General features: G+C 42.4%; 1 protein-coding gene across 1 annotated transcript; it reads left to right on the top strand.

Annotated features, from left to right (window-relative positions):
- The first annotated feature begins 7,955 nt into the window (after positions 1-7,955).
- On the top strand, positions 7,956-14,260 carry LOC109467240 (FAD-dependent oxidoreductase domain-containing protein 1-like). Its single transcript, XM_019765181.1, has 9 exons — positions 7,956-8,110; positions 8,935-9,099; positions 9,576-9,640; positions 10,087-10,181; positions 11,177-11,346; positions 11,727-11,896; positions 12,536-12,665; positions 13,270-13,374; positions 13,999-14,260. Exons 1-9 carry the CDS (start codon positions 7,967-7,969, stop codon positions 14,251-14,253), a joined length of 1,299 nt encoding a protein of 432 aa, XP_019620740.1. The 5' UTR covers positions 7,956-7,966; the 3' UTR covers positions 14,254-14,260.
- Positions 14,261-14,461: the final 201 nt, after the last annotated feature.

Here is a 14,461-nt window from a genome sequence, read left to right as displayed (position 1 = left end):
CCAAATGGGGCATGGGGAAAAAATGAAGTTTCAAAAAATCCCGACAAAATCCCAAAATGGGGAAAAAATGAAAGTTCAAAAATCCGCAAAATCCAAAATGGGGAAAAAAATGAAGGTCAAAATCCGCAAATCCAAATGGGAAAAATGAAGGTCAAAATCCGCAAATCCAAATGGGAAAAATGAAGGTCATGAAAAATCCGCAAATCCAAATGGGAAAAACTTAGGTCAAAATCCGCAAATCCAAATGGGAAAAATGAAGGTCAAAATCCGCAAATTCAAATCCAAATGGGAAAAAATGAAGGTCAAAATCCGCAAATCCAAATTGAAAAATGAAGGTCAAAATCCGCAAATCCAAATTGGAAAAATGAACGTCAAAATCCGCAAATCCAAATTGGAAAAATGAAGGTCAAAATCCGCAAATGCAAATCTTGGAAAATGGAAAGATGAAGTTCAAAATAAGAAAGCAGTTGCAAAATGCTGGCACGGAAGAATCCAAACAGGCAAATATCAAAATACGCAAAGCATAAGCTGAAGACGCAGGTCGAAATGTGCAAATGGACGTCGAATCATGGGTACATTGGACGTCCAAACAATCTCTACATATAAACTACCAAACTATTCAAACCAGACAAGACAAACATCCTCTATCCCGCCCCCCCCACCCCCACCCACTTATTCTATCTTTACGTTTGACGATGGAAAAAAAGAGATAAATCTTATCTGGTCTAGTCGTCTTCGTGAAGAATGCTGACTTCAGGAGACGTCTGGTATACAGGAATGAGTCCCTCCATGCAACCGGGCATCCTTCCAGTTCAGATTCAGCCAGAACCCGTGGTGCGCTGCAGTACCATCTTCTGCTATCAGGGGGCGCGTCTGTGTGCAAAAGGAAGAGCGTTTTCGAGCCAGCTGTTTGAGGTGGAAGAAACATACAGGAATGTGGAAAGATCTGAGACGTAACGGAAGATTAGATGTATCATAATGTTATTCTACTTTTATTGGTAAGCACCAGATCTAGTTATATTTTTTGTATACGTTTGTAATATTCTATGTGTGGGACACAACACTAGCAACAGCTGCCTGTGATCCACATGTATTATACTGTTACACTTCAATAAATAAAACCAATTCAAACATGAAAATTCAAAACATTTGTTGTGTAATATAAAGCTGCCTCCCTTCCAACTTACCTAGATCGCTAACGCAGCTGGCTGACGTGGCAGGCTGGCACTTCGACTGAATGAATATCAGTTGAAGACAATTATGTTGGCCTATGAAGTTCTGCTGGCTTCCGTCATGGTCCTTCTGGCAACGTGAAGAGGTGGGGTCTACTGGAAAAGCAAACACTTCAACAGAGAAGTTAGTAACAAATTCACTCCATCCCCCCTCCCTACTCCCTCCTTCGTACCCTGTTTCTGGGTGCTACTAAACTGTTTAGACCAGACAAGGTATGTAGTATAACCTCTGGCTTAAAAGTCTTTCAACGCCGCCCACCCTTACTCGTTACATTTAACGGGAAGAAAGAAAAATCTCATCTGGTCTTGTAGTCTTGGTCGAATCTTGCTTCCTTCCTCGAATGAAGACTGAGCCTCACAGCAAGGAGTTTGGATGGTAAAGACCACGATCTGCTTCAAACGATGAACGTCAGGATCTGTATACAAAGTCAAACTAAAGAAGAGAAAAAAACCCTTTCGGAAGAGAAGTTAGTAACAAATTTACTCCATCCCCCCTCCCTCCCTCGTACCCTGCTTCTGGCTGCTACTAAACTTTTCAGACCAGACAAGGTAATACTATGTAGTATAAACTCTGGCTTAAAGTCTTTCAATGTCGCCCACCCTTACTCGTTACATTTACCGGGAAGAAAGAAAAATCTCATCTGGTCTTGTAGTCTTCGTTAGCTTCGAAACTTGCTTCCTTCCTCGAATGAAGACTGAGCGTCACAACGTCAGGATCTGTATACAAAGTCAAACTAAAGAAGAAGAGAAAAAAACGCCCTTTCGGAAGGACCCCGGTTTCCCATAGCCCGGTTACTAGACCTATTTCTCGAGAGGATAAACACTCTGCGGATAATATTAGCCCGGTAACCAGGCTTTCCCCTCCCTAGTATGGGACAAAAAACATAAAATGGCAGAAGTTGCCGGAGTAAAGGAAGGACAGGTTAGTTATGGTTTGGCCCTACCCAACGTGAGTGCTACGTGAGTTTGTAGGTACCCCCAAATTTTGTCAAGGGAGAAAAAATACATGTTAGTACAGCATGCAGTCCCCACATGGCTCACCTCTGGCATCTCAGCTGGGCGGTCTGGCTTGTCCTCTCCACAGCAATACATAAGTGCTCCTCTCGAACATCGACGACTAGCTAAGTTTTTGGTGTGCCTTGTGATTATACAAAAACAATCTTTTTTTGCAGGCCAGGATTTTGCTCCCTGTGTCAGCACACACTTAGACTACTAACTACGTTCCCTAACTTCCCTAACGGTCCCTACGTTTACCTTACCTTCGCTAAAAGCTATAAGTCTAAACGTCAAGTGCATGTGAGCATCAGAGAGCAAGCCATGGCATAAACAGGTGCAAAAATTAACACCAAGAAAATCACTTTCATGCTCTCAATTTTCCAACTTATTTAGGTAGAATGGTACAATCTCTTAAATCTTAACAAGTAACAATCTTACTTAGCTACAAGTATAAGTCTCAGAAATTGTATCCCTTCACCCCAAAATTCTATCTATTACTAAGTAACATGACATGAATATTGCATAAAAGTAAAAACAAGGCACACCGTGTCCAAACATTCCCTACATAAACTACAAAACTGTTCACACTAAAGATTGCATGTAATTAAAGTCTCCCAACGCCCCCCTCCCTTACTCTTTATGTTTGACGGTAAAAAAAATTAAAATCCCATCTGGTCGTCTTCGTGAAGCTTGCTTCCTTCAGGAAACATCTGGTATAAAGGAACGAGTCCCACAATCCAATCCTCGAGTTCAGATTCAGCCAGAACCTGTTGAGTGCTGCAGTACCATCTTCTGCCATCAGGGTCGCCCTGTGCAAAAGGAAAGACTAGTAGTTAGTTAAATGTGACAGACCGGGGTCACCCCGATACGAGAGGGGTGCGTAAATTCGTCGGTGCATCCTGCAGATTTAACAAAAAACACAAGGCTTAACGCTACGTTACGGGCACAGAATCAGTCAACTCTACGATATATGGACACGAAGTCAGTCAACACACTGCGCTAATCACAGTCACAGTGTACATAGTATCATGCTAGAGCTAGAAATAGTGAAATTTACAGTAAACGCACTTGGCTGGAGGAATTCTGACGCCATGGCATCCAAACTCCGGCTTTGGCCGGCCGGCTGGACTGGAAACCTAGGTTTAGCTGGTAAAAAAAAGAAACAAGAAACATTAAAATTTGCCATTTCGCGAAAGAAAACGTCAACAATTTGACACCGGCAGTTCAAATAAATTGCTCCGAATATGCTTGGCTAAAGTTGTTACATGTAACGCTACAGGTCTTTTGGCGGTCGGAGTCAGGGCTATGCATATATTATCGTGGCGCGAAACATGACCAAAACATGTTTGAGGTGGAGTCAAATTTTGAGTTGGAGAAAAGTTTAAGTTTTTCATAATGACCAAAACATCTTCGGTAACTACGGGAAACCGGTGATTGACGGATAAATCAGCTGCCGAGAGGCTTGGCCAAAATCGGGCAAAAAGCAACTATAAGAATAAAAACAGACATTTCATGACAGAAACCTTCGCTAATTTGACACTGGCTGTTTACATAAAGTGTACAAACACGTATCAAATGACGCATATGGCGGGAATCGTGGCCCGGTACCGAGCATACGCACATACATACATACATACATACATGCTGGACCACAATCGAGCAAAAATCAACTTTAACCATGGAAATATAGATTTTTATGACAGAAACCCTCCCTAATTTGACACTCGTTGTGTAAAGAAAATGGTATAAACACGGTCGGCTTAAGTTGTTTAAAAAAACGCAACAGGCTTGGATTTCTGGCGGGAACCGCGACTCGGCATACATTATCATGGGCCGTGTGGACGGTAAATCACATTTTCCAGTTTAAACGAAGAAGTATGAAGCACCGAGTAACACTAATAAATTCCTGAACAATGTTCACGATGATTCTGAGGTAAATGTAAGCGAAAACGTAGATTTTCGGCGAAATTACTACCAAAAAAACAAAACATTTACCGGTAACTACGGGCGACCGGTGATTGACAGATAAATCAGCCGAGAGGCTGGACCAAAATCGGACAAAAAAACCCAACAAAAACCATGAAAATATACATTGTCATGACAGAAACCGTCACTAATCTGACAGTGTCTATCTAAATAAAATGACATAAACACGGTTGGTTAAGTTGTTTTAAAAAAACGCAACAGGATTTCTGGCGGGAACCGCGGCACGGGGAGTCTGCATACATTACCGGCCACGGTGTGGACGGTAAATCACATTTTCCAGTTTAAACGAAGAAATATGAAGCACTGAGTACCACTAAAAAATTTCAGAACAATGTTCACGATGATTCTGAGGTAACTGTATGCGAAAACGTCGATTTTCGGCGAAATTACGACCAAAACAATTACCAGTAACTACGGGCGACGAGTTGATTGACAGATAAATCAGCCGAGAGGCTTGACAAAAATCCGCCAACAAACGACAAAAATCACGAAAATATACAATTCTATGACAGAAACGTTCACTAATTTGACACTATCTGTCTAAATGAAGTACTATAAATGCGTTTGGCGTCAGTTGTTTCAAATAAACGCCAGAAGACTTGTGGCGGGAAAAAAGGTCCGGGAATGAGCATACATTACCGGGAGCAGCCGGGACCGACTGATTGGCATTTTTGGCTCAAGAACATTCATGACAGAAAATTGCTAAAATCTCGGTTGAAAACTCCAGTTACACTCAGTCTATGGTACCACATTCACGAAAAAACGAAGAATTTGGAAATGTTTTGGACCGGACAACGTACAATTTCCAGACAAGCTTGCCGGGCGCCACATGCAGATGAAAGAAATTTCACAGAAATTCTACGAAAAACTTCTCAAAAGTCATCCTTACATACGCCAATTTCTCTGCGAACACTACAAAAGGTAATACGTGGGTAGCCAGTGTAATTCTACGGCTAGAAAAAGGAGAAAAAGCTTACCTTGTGTGCCGCCGATGTGCGCTCGTAATCCCTCGGCCGTACGCAGGTTGTTAGTCCTGTGGGTTCAACTTTACGAATGGTGGGAAAAGTTTGGACGGAATTTTCCATCAGAATCCTGGCTTTATGATTGGTCAGGACTGTAACATTTCGGTAACTCGGTAGAAATGTAGAAGCAAATGTTATTTCAACCTCTTTGCCCCACTCTTTGAAACAAATCAACAAATGCCATACATATAGAGAAATACATAAAGGATATAACATCTTGTGAGTCTCTTTTGTGATACGTTTTTCAACTCAAACAGGATGACAATTTTAAAACACACCCCCATGGTTAATGGTTGATGCTTTGATGCTAAGGGGTAACTACGGACGACCGTTGATTGACAGATGAATCAGCCAAGAGGCTGGACCAGAATCGGACAAAAAAACAAGAATAACCACGAGAATATACAATTCTATGACAGAAACCTTCACTAATTTGACACTGTCTGTCTAAATAAAGTAGTATAAATGCGTTTGGCCTGAGTTGTTTCAAATATAACGCCATAAGTCTTGTGGCGGGAAAAGCGGCCAGTGGCTCGCATACATTACCGGGACCGGCTGACTCAGTGATTGGCATTTTGGGGGCCTGCATGCCGATTTTTGTAAGGCGTAATCAGGCCTTTTTAGTCTTCGTAATCCGTGGGCAGTCTCCCCAAAAATCAACGTAATTCGTAATCAGTATTAGCCAAAAGCGTAAAGTCGTAATCAGCTCTGAGAATTTAATGTAACGTTAACTCCTATGTGGGCGTCGAAAATTTTTGCGAAATTCGTAGTCACTACCCCCCATGCAGACCCTCATATTGGCTCAATAACATTCATGACAGAAATGAGGTACCAGAATGGAAATGTCTACTTCAAAATCCTCCAGGAATTCGTGTGCAGTTAGTTGAAGTTTTAATGTAGATAGAGCTTTTGAATGCGTTCAGTATTTGCTGTTCTATCTCGATATTATACACTAAAAAAACACGCAGCCCTCTCCCCACCCCCTACCAGTAGTTGGTAGATCCCGCTGATGACACCTAGTTCACGGATTCGGAAATGCAGCCGCTCTCTCATTGGTCAAACTTCTAATTACCAAGCTGTCATTGGTTGAACTGATAATTCGTTTCTCTCGTAAATGCAGCCGCTCTCTTATTGGTCAAAAAATTTTAGTAGAGAATACAGTTCGGGTGCGGCAAACTGTAAATTCTAGCAGACCAACTTCCTTGGCATGTTATCATAGACTTTAGAGTTGTTTATTGCAAATTCATGCCCGAGGGCTAATTGCAAACAGACACAGTGACAAGAAAAATGTGGTGATATAAGACTATTTGCTAGCATGAAGTTCTACGTGTAAAGTTAACGTTACGATATACTTATCGAACCTATCTCTACTCTTCTAGCCACGTCCCGAAGCCTGGTAGAGGCTACCACATTTTGGCTGCATTGAGCCTTGAGGTGTGGTGTCGTTCTAACACAAACCGCTAGATGTCCCCACTCCTCCATCTAAAATAGCACGGCGGTGCATATGTCTATGATGCGTAGAGTACATTAATAGATCATCTACAGTTCAGATAGTTGAATGGTGTTATTGTTAACATTTTCCTACATTCTTCGCTATATGCCACATGTCCATTACGGAAGAAAACATCTAAAATTTGGGGCAAACTTGTTTTAAAAAAATCTGCCCCTCCCCCTCCCCTCCCCTTTGCTATGACCCTGTTAGGACCCTTTGTTTGGTGTTCGCTGCGTTTTGTATGATGCCTCACGCAAATGCTGTATCCGTAAACCTTTCGTCATGAATTTACGGTAACTACAATTGTTTCCAATATATTTAGAATGTGTTTACATAAATATAATTATGTCATTTTATTTACCATTTAGAAATTTGGCTATGGTTACCCTCATAAGTCTTTATAATTTTTTCAGGCAACGTTTAAATTTTCGCGGTCAGCTAAATATGAGGTCAGGTCATCCGCAGGTCACTATGGCATGTGACAGCTGACGAAGTTGTTGTTTTCAGAGATTCTCTAACTTCTCTTCTCTTTACCCCAGCCTTTTTTCTCTCCCCAGTAAACATCATGAATGCTATAAGAACTTTTAGACGCACGTTTGTTCCCGGGTACATGAAGATTTTTGACGAAGGATGGGATAAGGCGAAACAGCGGATGAAAACGGCTATAACACCAGGCCCTGGGTTCACTGCCGGGTAAGCTTAGTACAGCAAGATATATGAAATGAAAGGAAGTACCTTTATTGTACATTCATGCCACGACGGGCTAGGTACAGGTCAAGACTTAACATACACGTTACAGACGTATGTAGAAAAGTGGAGACAAAAGATACACTACTTGACTAAGACATACATACATACATAAGGAACATATATACAAGGGTACTAATAGTACATGTATTACCAGGCTAATACAAAGTGTTATAGTTACTGAGCTAATACAGAGTGGTCAACTTCTTCTCGCTTTTTTGTAGGATGGAAAATGTGGGAACAGATCATGTTCGTCCCCAACCGAAGCTAGGTACTCATTTCCACCTGAGCGAAGTGAGGAAAGTAAAGTGTCTTTCCTAAGGGCACAAGATCGGTGACATGGTAGGATTCGAACCTACCTACTGTACGATGTTTGGGGAGACCCACACCCCGAGCACGTTAAATAGCCCGTTGCACTTATCGAAAAGAGAAGGGCTCGTTTCAACTTACATTGTTTTGTTGCTTATGTTTACAGCTGGGACAACCCGAACATGCCTATAAACAACTACGACATAGTGATAATGGGTGGTGGTGTGATGGGCTGGTCCACTGCCTACTGGCTCATGAGGAAAGTACCCAGGAAAGCTCGCGGGAAAATCGGACTCAATGTTCTCGTGGTCGAGAAGGATCCTTCCGTAAGTACCTGTATTACGTATATATGGGGGCCTGCATGGGGGGGTCCTGGCTGATGCGGAAAGTACCCAGGAAAGCTCGCGGGAAAATCGGACTCAACGTTCTCATGGTCGAGAAGGATCCTCCTGTAAGTATCTGTATACGAATATATGAGGTCCAGACAATGCTGTACGCTAAGTTTTAAGAGCCGGTAGACTTTCGTCCCACATACAGTACACCCGAGCATCTACAGTGTTACGAGCATCTACAGTGTTATCCTTTGGCTCTCTAGAGATCCAAATTATACAATTCTATATAACAAAGGAAAAACTTGTGGACACTTAAGTTTTCAATGTCAATGTTGGAAAATAAACTGTAAGATGTTTCATCACTCAAGTGTCAGATCATGCATGGAGCTAGAAGAGGTTGATCAGCTCGAATAATTTATGTCCCTTGCAGGCTCTCACCCAAAAAAAGGCTGGGGTCACCAGTTTTTTCTAGGGTTGGTTGGGCAACAGTAAACACACCATTTTTATCTAGGACTTAGGAATACGGTTACTAAACCACAGCCTTTCCTCTCATGTGTTTCTTTGCAGAAAGTATTTCCGAACTGCAGAGCAAAATTTTGACATTCTGCAATATTGCAGGACACTGAAAAAAAGGCTTCTTTTACACAACCAAGATTTCTTAACTTAGCGCTGACGTTTCAGTGTCTATCAGACCCTTTCCTCAGAGCTTCTGACTGGATTTCTGCTCATTTTGAGTTGACATTCTGGGATATTGTAGAACACTGAAAAAAGTATTTTCTACCACTGGATACTAAACCAGACTTTTCTCCCACCCACAGTACACGCGAGCGTCCACGGTGTTATCTGTGGGGTCCATCAGGCAACAGTTCACCCTGCCCGAAAACATCAACATGTCCATGTTCTCTTCTCACTTCATCCGAAACATCCGAGAGTACCTCAGCGTTTACGAGGAAGACCCACCGGACGTGCAGTTTAACCCTCAGGTAGGAATACAGACTTTATCTTGGAAGTTCATCTGTGTTGGTAGAAGTCATTATGAAACAAGTTTGAACTGTAATGTTGTGAATTTTGGAAGTATGGATTACACTAAAAACCATGTAGAAGCCATTGCCACATTATATTTCATAGGTGGAAACCATCAATGCAGCAAATAAAAATCCACATACACCTACATGCATATATGAACCCAATACATGGATCAGTGCAGGTTAAGCGCAGGTAGACATCAAAAATACCTGCACAGCCCCAGCTCAATTTTAAGGTGCATATGCACACAGTATTTCTATCCTTGTGTTGTAAATGCAAAGCTTGTCTCGGTGGTTTATTTTCATGGTTTACCATTCAGAGATCAAAGCTTGATCCCAGTTTCAATTCATTATATTAAACATGAGGGTTATTTAAGAAATTTAAGCATCCCATTTCTGACTCTGTTCTGATCTGTAAAATTTCTGTTTTTCAGGGCTACTTGTTTCTGGCAACAGCAGAAGGGGCAGAACAACTGAAGCAAGCACACGACACACAGATGTGAGTAACCACTGTATGTGTCAATTAACTGCTAGCCTGTCATATAGTATTTATGTTTTGACTTGTGAATCTTGTTTCTTGTAAGTTCAAATAAGAAAATACATTAAAGAATGTTTCAATCTTAGAGACCACATGTTAGAGAGAATAGTTAAACCTTTATTGATGCCACTGACATACAGAATATATGTATGAGATAACAATAAAGGTTTAACATGTATTTAGCTTTGTTAGATCTTTTAGTTGTAGAAGACCATACGTCAAAGTCCCTGTACTTTTTTGTTGTGTCAATAAAGAATATGATGATGATGAATGCATGTGATACATGTACATTTGACCATTGTTTTTTTTGTACAGATTGCAATAACTAAAGTAATTTGTGACTGAATGAAGAGAATAGACATAATCATGATGTAATATCTAAACAGATGCTATTATTCTGCACATAGAGCACTAGGTGCCAAAGTGAGGCTGTTCACCAAGAGACAACTAGAGGTGAAATTCCCATGGCTCAACACTGAAGGGATAGAGTTGGGAAACTATGGTAGGTACATTATTTGCATCATTTCTTTCTTATTGAAACAGGAAACACAACATTTTTTTTTCAACCTAGGTAGATCTCTCTCTCTCTCTCTCTATCCAGTCTAACGTCTGTTGTTCCCTGTCTTCCGAGGGTTAGACATTCTTGCACTGCAATACTGGGGCTTGATGGCAGCCTGCCATTTGCCTCTGTTCTATGGGTTGATGTTATCTAAGTTCAAGTGATGGAGGTCCTCCTTTATGTTGTCAGACCATTTCCTTCTTGGGGGACCACAAGGGTTTGGACCCTCTACATCTGTGTGAGGATCTTCTTTGGCCATTTGTCCCTGTCCATTCTTTGGAAGTAGTCTGTTGTATCTAACTGTGTCCTGGATGAATATATAACAGTTACTGTGATTTTCCCTCAGGAATGGAGAATGAAGGCTGGTTCGACCCCTGGCTGCTGCTGATGGCTCTGAAGAAGAAAGCGATCTCTCTGGGAGTGAACTCACTCACTCACTCACTCACTCACTCACTCACTCACTCACTCACTCACTCACTCACTCACACTCACTCACTCACTCACTCACTCACTCACTCACACTCTCACTCACTCACTCACAGTCACTCATCACTGCCACTCACTCATTCACTCACTCATCACTCACTCACACACTCACTCACACTCTCACTCACTCATCACTCACTCAGTCACTCATCACTGCCACTCACTCATTCACTCACTCATCACTCACACACACACTCACTCACTCACTCACACACTCACACACTCACTCACTCACACACTCACTCACTCACTCACTCACTCACTCACTCACTCACTCACTCACACACTCACTCACTCATGTTTCCTCAGGAATGGAGAATGAAGGCTGGTTCGACCCCTGGCTGCTGTTGATGGCTCACCACAGGGTGTCTGCTACACTATCAGTTACCATGGTGATAGACATCTGATTTAGGTCATTGACTTTATAATAGATAACTGTGATTTCCCCTCAGGTATGGAGAATGAAGGGTGGTTCGACCCCTGGCTGCTGCTGATGGCCCTGAAGAAGAAAGCGATCTCCCTGGGAGTGAACCACTGCCACGGGGAGGTCACTGACCTCATCGTGGATGCCAAACCAGGCATGATCGAGGGACGGCTCTGTAAGAAGATATCACATGTCAAGGTACGGCGGACAAGAAGGTTTTTGTAGGGTTATTTTTTTGCATGACACTGCCATGATAAAATGATTTTGAGGAAGCCTTGGTACCTGTTAAGTCTAGACAGATACAGTGCACTCCTCCCCCCTGAGTGTATAGTGAATGAGCCCTGGGTCACAGAAAGTAGGGCATCCGGGGCAGACAGGTTTTCCCAAGGGTTTCCAGGAATGTGGGCATGTCAGCAAACAGAGCTGGGAGACATTCCGGTGGACATTCCATTCCTGTGGACAAAATTCCTGTCCAATTTCTACTAGAATTCTTGCAAGTTGCACACAATACTGTACCATTAGGTTCCTCCCTGAGACATCGCCAAAAATTAATTTTGTGCCCTGCCCTGGTCTTACAGGTAAAAATGATCAACAGTATCCAGTACCAGAATGTGCAGGCAGGACATTATATCAACACAGCCGGTCCCTGGGCGCAAGACATCGCAAGGATGATCGGGATTGGCCAGGAGGATCCCATGGGGCTGGACTGGGAACTGCAGGCACCGCTGCCGGTAGAACCGCGCAAGAGGTACGTGTATTTAATTTTGTAACTCACCCTTACTCACTATCCGGTTTATCGTCTGTTGTTCCCCGTCCCGTGCTTGCACTTCAACACCGCGGCTTTCAATTGATTGCAGCCCACCATTTGCCCCTATCCTGTGGGTTGACGTTATGTAGGTTCAAGTGGTGGAAATTCAGTCCTTTACATTGTCAAACCATTTCTTCTTTGGTACAATGAACCTGTAAATACTGTACATAACTTGTCTGTCTTCTCTGTCATGACCAGTGGAAGATGCAATTCAGAGAGCTAAAGCTGGATCAAGATAATTTACTTTCCTTTTTTTTTCAAATAAACCATTTTGTATCTGTATAGCCAGTATAACCGCCCTTTGGCGTAACACACCAGTCCAGCTTCACAGGCACGCAGCACAGCAGCAGCTAGCTACATTGTATATCACACCAAAACTACTTATTACATTCAATCTTTGCTCATTTAATTGCAGAAGTTGTTAAAGCTCTTTTAGTAATGATGCCTCAACTGTGCTTGGTTTCAACCAGTTCCACTCTACGATAGTTCTTGTAGTTTTTGGAAACCTAAATCATTGGTTGATATTGATATTTGAAGGCATGACTGTTTCTTGTTCTTTTTTGGGCTGGTATTTCTCAGGTACGTGTATGTGTACCACTGTCCTCGCGGCCCTGGGTTGGACTGCCCCATGGTGGTGGACCCGTCAGGAACGTACTTCAGGAGGGAGGGGCTAGCCGGGAACTATCTGTGTGGGAAGTCACCAGAGGAGGTCAGTGGTCCAGATTTGGATACATAACCTTAAGCCTTATTTATTTCTTAAGCCTTATTTAATTATTAGTTATTAGCATACTGAAGTAGCCCTTTGGCTACCGATTCTTACAGACTGTGAGTACAGGAATAGCGGGTGACACGTCAGTCAAAATTCCAGCACAAAAACACTCTCACTGGTGATCCCTATCTCCCACACTGTCAATCATAAGAGAACTTTTGTTCCAACAACCTTTAAACTATTGGTTACAGGGTTAGGCACCGGGGAGAAGGTTAACCTTTAGCACACTGTAGATTCAACTAGGAATGACAAGAATAGATATGATGTGTATTTACTACCATATACTACACTTTTGTCAATGTTAGAAAGAGATACTGATCTCACATGGACTGCTCTAGTGTCCGCTATGAGGGACAGGGTGTATTGGAGTAACTTTATCAAGTGTACCTCCTCTGATTAAATCTGGAGGCAAAATGATGGTGATGATGTGTTAGTATAAACTTTAAGGATTTAGTTGTGCCCCCTATCTGTTTTCTGTAGTATCACAATGCTCTCCAAACCAATCTTTGATTTAAATTGTTGAAATGTTTGATTGTGGTTTCAGCATGAAGAACCAGATGCCAACCATTTGGAAGTGGACTACAACTACTTCAACGAGACCATCTGGCCCATCCTGGCACACAGGGTCCAGGCTTTCGAGGAACTCAAGGTAGGGAAATCAGAGTTCTCACCAGGAGTTTTTCACAGCGTAGGGGTCAGGTACAGAAGGGCAACTTTCTGCAGTGCAAAAACAAGGCCACAGCAGGGGTCTAGTATTCTCCCAAAAAAATGTTATTACTCTTTTTTGGCTTCATTCTTAAGTCAAATTTGCTTTTTTTTAAAGATTTATGTAGGATCAGAAGGTTCACCCCTAAAAAAACACCCCTATGCTGGTTGAAAGACATAGCTGGGAAATTCGCAGCTTCAGGGTCTCTGTCTGGATGTCAAAACTACAACATATTTTGTCGTAGGTCTTGTATGTTGTTATGGCTAGTATTATTCTGTATGTATCAGAGGTAGCCACTACCAGCCTTGCTGCTGCCTGGCTAACACTTGTCATGCACTGTTTCATTCCCAATAAGTGAAATGAACTAAGTATGTTTATCTGAAGTGTAACCGACACTGTTAACTGCTACCTGTTCCGAATTGTTTATGTTCTTGTTGTGAGGGCTAGCCCTTTATAATAACCTCTGGCTTGTTGGGCATTCCAGGCTGTGTACATATGTCTTATAGTTATACAGTCTAATAAATCAAATCAAATCAAACTACAACATGCTACTACCCCCCTCCACAGCTAAGAATGGCGTGGGCTGGTTACTATGACTACAATACAGTCGATCAGAACGCCATCATCGGAACTCACCCCATCTACGACAACCTTTACTTCGCAAACGGGTTCAGCGGGCACGGGATTCAGCAAGCGCCCGCGGTGGGGAGGGCGGTGGCAGAGTTACTCCTGGACGGAGACTTCAAAACGATAGATCTCAGGAGGTTCGGCTTCGAGAGATTTCTGCGAAACGAGCCGATCAGGGAAAAGAACATTGTGTAGAAATAATTCTGACTTACCACGAACATCTGTATTAGTATCTGTATAGCCGGTATAACTGACCTTTGGTATAACAAACCAGACCATGAGAGATATCTGTGAATAGTTTAGTTTGCTGAGTAAAGAGACTCTTTTTACACAACCAATTCAGCCGACATTTCGGTGACCGTCTGTCACCTTCCTCAGGGCGAGTCTGGTTCACATTACACTG

The sequence above is a fragment of the Branchiostoma belcheri genome, unplaced genomic scaffold (assembly GCF_001625305.1).
Source record: "Branchiostoma belcheri isolate BF01 breed outbred unplaced genomic scaffold, Haploidv18h27 scaffold179, whole genome shotgun sequence".
Taxonomy (NCBI): Eukaryota; Metazoa; Chordata; class Leptocardii; order Amphioxiformes; family Branchiostomatidae; genus Branchiostoma; species Branchiostoma belcheri.
Note: the sequence above shows the minus strand (reverse complement) of the source record. Positions and strands in the feature narration are given on the sequence as shown.

What these genes read in the sequence shown, in the direction of transcription:
- LOC109467240 (XM_019765181.1), top strand. Translation starts at nt 7,967, where the DNA reads ATGCCTATAAACAACTACGACATAGTGATAATGGGTGGTGGTGTGATG. An exon ending in ACGTGCAGTTTAACCCTCAG is followed by an intron (nt 9,100 to 9,575) that starts GTAGGAATACAG and finishes TCTGTTTTTCAG; the next exon opens with GGCTACTTGTTTCTGGCAAC. An exon ending in GTGGGAAGTCACCAGAGGAG is followed by an intron (nt 12,666 to 13,269) that starts GTCAGTGGTCCA and finishes TTGTGGTTTCAG; the next exon opens with CATGAAGAACCAGATGCCAA.